Source organism: Atta colombica, unplaced genomic scaffold (assembly GCF_001594045.1).
Source record: "Atta colombica isolate Treedump-2 unplaced genomic scaffold, Acol1.0 scaffold107, whole genome shotgun sequence".
In the NCBI taxonomy this organism is placed as follows: domain Eukaryota; kingdom Metazoa; phylum Arthropoda; class Insecta; order Hymenoptera; family Formicidae; genus Atta; species Atta colombica.
Window position 1 is genome coordinate 4188399 of NW_017259192.1, and position 6304 is coordinate 4194702.

A 6304-nucleotide genomic window follows, 5' to 3' on the forward strand; every position below is an offset into this window, starting at 1 on the left:
ATATTGAATGATTTGAAGCAGACTGAAATTAAAAATAATTCCTCAACATTTTTTCATAAATTACTTTTCACAAATTGCTATTGAATATTTAATTCGCGTGTAATTAAATTCTTATTAAATTTTCATTTGAATAATCCGTTTCATAATTCAACGCTGATGTCCTACAAAATCTTTTTAACAATTGTATTTTGATGAATATTTTTTGCAGTTTATAAAAATTTCTTATCTACGAATACAATTAAGATTTTTTAAGCTTCGATCATATTTCTTGACATTGTCATAAAGCTATTCTTGCTATTTTAGCTTCTAGCTTGGTATTTAGGTCAAGTGCTTCTGAGACACCCTCTATACACGTCACATGTATAATTTCGCGGCAGCCGAGCCCGGAAGCGTGGATCGTGGTAACGCAGGTATCCTGAGCTTTAAGGGTAGGTGTTATCAAGGCTTTGCATACCCGATTATCCGGCCCTTCTTGTTCCCATGTAAACTGCCGGGAGGAAAAAGAACACGCGCCGTTCTCCGATCGACTAACATCCTGGAAGATGACGCTTATCAGCTTCTCGGCTTCTCGTGCAGAGTAGTCGCAGCTACCTCTCGTCAAATAGATAGGAAAATATCGCTGTGCGCAGACAGCACCTGCGCGAAAGTCCAGGTGATTGATTGATCACTGATACTCTGTATTATTATTATTATTATTGAAAATGTCATGTATGTGATCGTTTCAAGACCGAGGATAAATTTTTTCACCTTAAGCAACCTTTTTGCGATATTTTAATTCAAATAATGTCATCTAAGTGGCAATATTCTGGAAAAAGTTCACAGGAAAAAATATAATACTCAAAAATATTTTCTAAAGAGATCCGAGATCGTTCAAGACAAATGGTTTATTTGAATTGTCACAAATTTTCACTCTCAACAGTTCAGCTTTAATTAATAGGCGATATTACATCAGAAAGTCTGCGAAACAGATACACGCAAATCAAAACAGTATAGAAGATGTAGAAAATTTTCCTTAGCTGCATTAAATCTGCGGGATTCTGTTCTCAAGTTGTACGCAAACCCATCTTCAGGTGTCTGAAATTTATTGGTTTATGTCGAACTTTACTGAGTTTCTGATTACTTGTGAATATCCGATTAGTTTCGAATGCCAGAAAATAAATGGATTGCCATAAGACATGGAAAGTGAGAACTTTTCGATTAGAGCTTATTCTTTACGAAAATAATTTATTTGAAATATGTGCGTTGCGCAAGTATCAAAATGTTTTCTATATAAATAATAATAATAATTTTGTATTTTCTATATATATGTAATATGATTATATTATTCTTTATTCTACTGCACGATGTTCTTTGTATTATTTTTTGATATGAATTAAAGTAGGATTAAAAGTTTATTTATACTTGTATTAATAGAATAAATTAATAATGTAATAGAATTTAATTTAATTAAGTACATTATTCATTATCTTGAAAAACAAATTTTAAGGATACATTTTAACGCGTATATTTATTATTATTATATTAATACATCTCATAATTGGACAAGCGATATGTTATTACGAGCGAGCTCACAGTATAACGAGAAGAAATTTCGCTCGTTACCGTATGTATCTTACAAGAATAACTTTTGACAATTTTGCCGCTGCATTGCGCCGAGATTTTCATGTATACGAGTGATAAAGTATGTATACAACTGAAACGCACCTCAGTTGTACTCTAAGTAAATCGTTTCCCCAAAACTTTCTGAAGACTCGTGTCACGAACTTACGAGCACCGACTCATGAAGTTGCCTGAAGGGTTTTTACATCAAGAATCCTTTGAATTTCATCTCGGCCTAGACTTTTCAGATCGTGGTGAACGAGTCTTTCAATCCCTCTCAAAAGGCTCTTACCGAAAATCCATGAATGATACCTCATAAGCTGTTCTTACGCACACGTCGCATTTATACATGCATGCATCTGAAAAATCTGACTCCGAGGTTTTTGCGAAAGTTTTCTTCTCAGTTTCCCTCGCCGTCAGACAATTTATCCTGCACGCATATTCTGTATAAATATTATATGTATCTGGAGCAGTTCTGTATAAGTTTCTATTCTATTCTACATTTATTTCATGCAATCATATTCGCGCAAAATTAATACAAAGAGAAAGTGTGTATTACGTCTTCACATCAGATTTTCCCGATTATAAATTCTTTAGTAAACTTGGAACGGAATGGAAAATCAACTTTAAAATGGTCAAACAGCCTGCAGTTGAGAGGAACATTTCGTGTCCACGGAATATTCTGGTATATCAGTATTTCGTAGGATATTTAAATATGCATAAAAAAGTATTGCGTATGGCATTGCATGCGTCAGAGATGATCAGATTATGTTTTTTTTTTATGTTCGAGTGAAATATTTCAAAAGTAATATCAACGATCGCTATCTGGGATCCGGAGCGTTCGCGATTTCACCATCGTTGGCAAAACTCTCATACATTTTGAGATAAATGTAATAGGAGCAGACTGGAGGAATATACCGTAAACCTCGACGATTGATAAGCGACCAAAGGATTTTGACTCTTCTCAATTTTCAAACCTGTCGAGACTATATTCCACTTTACCGCCCGCCGCGCACCAACGTTGCCGCCGTTACAGAAATTCGTTCTCTTCTGCACCCGTAGTAATTTCATTTTGTTCACACCCGGTTTTCCGCGGGCGGCTGGTCGCTTGATTCGTACGTATTACTCCCTGGGCCGTGGTCGACAGAATTGTTTTTAGGAAATTGACTTTTCTATCCGACAGAAGGAACAATGCCCCGCGGAGGAAAATCCACTGACGTTCCACTTAATGGCACCACCCTCCTTCCTCATCGTCAGAGTTTCCATTCCAAAAGGGATTTCAACAGTTGACACGCCGCGCTCCGTCAGAGAGATTTAATCTCGAATAGAAAGAAAAATGTCGTTTTACGCGAAATCGCTCCCCAATAATCCTTGCATACATATATATATTATTTTAATCTATTTTAAATATAATTTATTATATCGTTATGCCGAATTAAGAAAGAAATAAAAGCGCGATTCTTTTCCAAATCTTATTATTATAAATTACTCCTAGAAACTAATGTGAAATAAAAATTACATTTATTTGAATCTCTTGCAAATTTATAGGTAATAAAATTTGATTCTCGATAACTTTGATTATTATTAAAAATCTTAAATTTATAGTAAAATTTGGAATATATAAATTTTATATATTAAAAGTATAATAATAATTATTTGAATTTTTCCAAAATTTTGTTACATTTTTCTTTTTCCAATTTATTTTTTCTGTAATTACATTCTAAATCTATATTTAGGTATTTATATTCTAGAATTTTTGAAACAAACCAACTATTATTAATTACGTCATATATAGAAAGCAAGTAGATTAAGTGTGGTATTGTCATTATATTATTATGTAAAATATATTGATATGTTACGGTAGCTACACTTTGAATTACAATAATATTCACGCGTGGCATATCTGTCAACGTGTCTACATTAGAATGTTGAACGTCTACATGTGCTTAGTTTTCACGCGTGTTATGTTCATGATATACTGATAATGTATAAACCGAACTAAAATCAACTGATTATCGGCGACACATTTCTCGATGATTTGATATCTATTCATCAGATTTCCTGCGTATTTCGTCGAACGGAGACACGTGTCATTATCGTCGCTGTTATTGATTGTAGGCTTGTCGATTTTGAATGTCGCGCAGCATAATGATGACGTTTTAATGATACGACATGTAATGCAGATCGTGTTTACCAATCAATAATCCGGTCATGCCAGGCACCATCATTTGACTCATCTATCTCATTTTTACAATATACGTGTGAATTTTCGTGTAAATCATTAACACAAAAAAGCTTTTCGCAAAAAAAAAAAGAATTAAGTTTCAACGAGGACGACACACGTGCCATCGTTCCGTGCAAATAGAGAACACGTAGCGCATATAAATTTTGCACTGCAAAGATACTAGAATTTCGAATGCAACATAGAGTTTGTGGTGAAATGTTCAACTTGAAAAAGCTTTTCCTTTTTTATTGGATCTTTTTTATTTTACAATATGATAAATAATAAAAATCATAATCTATTTTCAATGCATAGTTTTAATTTTAGATTATTATAGGCAAACTTTGGGAAAGTATAAAAAATACGGCTATATTATACTGCTACTAAAAAGCCGGTTTATACTTAAACGTCAATAATTTATTGGATTAACTTTTTTAACTTTTACTTCAAGATATTATTTTATTTCTAGATGGTGTTAAAAAATTTTATTTTTTTAGTGCAACTACATTGCACAATTTAATTTTTTAAAATATTAGTATCAATAAATAGAATATCGTTTCTCTAATATATTTATAATATTTATGATATTTTAACTTTTAAAAAAGCTGCAATATTACAACAAAATTTCAATAGATATTTTAAAAATTTATGAATCTATTTATGTTATATAAATATTTCTCTGATATAAAATCGCTGTTTGTAATAATTCTTTTACTTTAATATAATATTATAAATATTTTGATTATATCCTTGAGGCTTCCACGGGTGCTTTCTTATATAAAGATTATGCGTTTCGCGGATTTTCTCCATATCCATTCTTGGAATGTCAATATTTCGTGAACCTTGCTGTTCACTTCAGGGCGAGGAGTAGTCTGATTTTTAAATATTTTGATTGTGTAATAATTTTATTTGCTCTGTTAAAAATTATTGTATAACACTGTTAAAATTTGATTTTTTTATCTTTGACTTGTGGAATGTTATTGAAAATATTGGAAAATTTGGTCGCTTAAATTTGAATCCGCGCTTAAAAAATTCTTACAATACATTACATTTTTAAGAAAATGAGGTAACACGGGCCGAAAATAATTTCAATATTTTTTTTTTTAGAACAGTATTCGCATTGCGAATAAAAGAATTAATTTTTTCAATTCCATCTTCATTACCATAAAGTGCTATGTTTTATCTTTAAAATCATTTTTTTTTACAATTTTTCTATACAATTTTTTAAGACTAAATTACTAAGGGTTTAAAGTTAAGCATATCTTTTATTCAAAACGTGTTTTTATGATGTTAGCGCACATATTTAGCATATAGTTCACGTATATTATAAAATTTCAGACATAAAAGCATGTATCGATGAACGCGCGCTCTAAATACGGGCTATCATGTGTAATAGTGTCGTTCTTAATTTCGCGCGTTCTTTTATTTTTGTGATTACATAGTTTATATTTCTTGAACTTATATTCCGAAATTAGTGTGACACCTCTATAGATCATTCACCACGTTTTTTAGGCGATCTTTGTTACACTTCTTTTTTTATATTCTTTTTTATTTAATTTTTTTATTACTTTCAAGTCCAAGAAACACAAATTATATAAAAATAAAAATGCCCGTAAATGTGACATTTACTAGGTATATATAATACCACTTCAAACCCACGGCCTAACTTGGCTTTTTATCCTTAAAAAAATTAAGGATAAAAAATAGCACTTTAAAATAACGTAGACAAAATAAAAAATAAAATTTCCTTATCTGTAATACTGATCAATATGATCGATGATTAAATATGATCAAAATCGTTTTTTTGCTTATATTATTCCAATTTTCTCGAAAATGTGACGTAACACTCTGGATAGTACCAAAAAAATCATTTTCAGCATCAAAAAAATCTCTGAAAACGATACTTTTCAAGTTAAAAAATTAATGCCGGACAGTGTAGGAGTTAACATTCCAGAGACTATACGCTCGTCATTTGAAGAATAACGAGAAATGGTAACTTTTCTTTTTAACATGTGTTACAGTAACCTCAGAAAACGGAAGCGGCATGCACACGATGACGTTTGTGACAATACTCTGCCTGGGCACGCTCCATCTACTTCTGAGATAGTCACGGCACGCCTGAGACCACGAAAAGGGAGCTCACGGGCGTCGCATGATAAATAGCACACTAGTCAGCGGGAGAAAGGGCTGGATGAAAAGACGATGGAGGCAGGGTTTAAGGACCGCGTATGGACGGCGCAGAAACAAATAATATTATTGTTAAATCATATATGATCATTAAGTGTTTTTTTTTTCTAGTGGATTAAATATTCTTTTTTTTTTCTGAACGGGTCAGGATTGTAAATTCTACATGTTCCCCGTGTACAATCATTAATAGCAGCGCGATGTTATTATAATTTTCAGCTGGTGAATCATTTTCTGGTGCAGCATTGCCATAATAATTAGAATCATTTCTCCATAACCTGACGTCCCTGAGTCAAAAAG

General features: G+C 32.1%; 1 protein-coding gene across 1 annotated transcript in view; it reads left to right on the forward strand.

Annotated features, from left to right (window-relative positions):
• The window catches only part of LOC108693139 (platelet endothelial cell adhesion molecule-like), a 154368-nt gene extending 148315 nt beyond the window's left edge, over positions 1 to 6053 (forward strand). The window contains exon 6 of the mRNA XM_018201899.1: positions 5842 to 6053. Coding sequence (XP_018057388.1) covers positions 5842 to 5927 — 86 coding nt within the window. The 3' untranslated portion in view covers positions 5928 to 6053. The remainder of the gene's footprint in view (positions 1 to 5841) is intronic.
• The last annotated feature ends 251 nt before the right edge of the window (positions 6054 to 6304 follow it).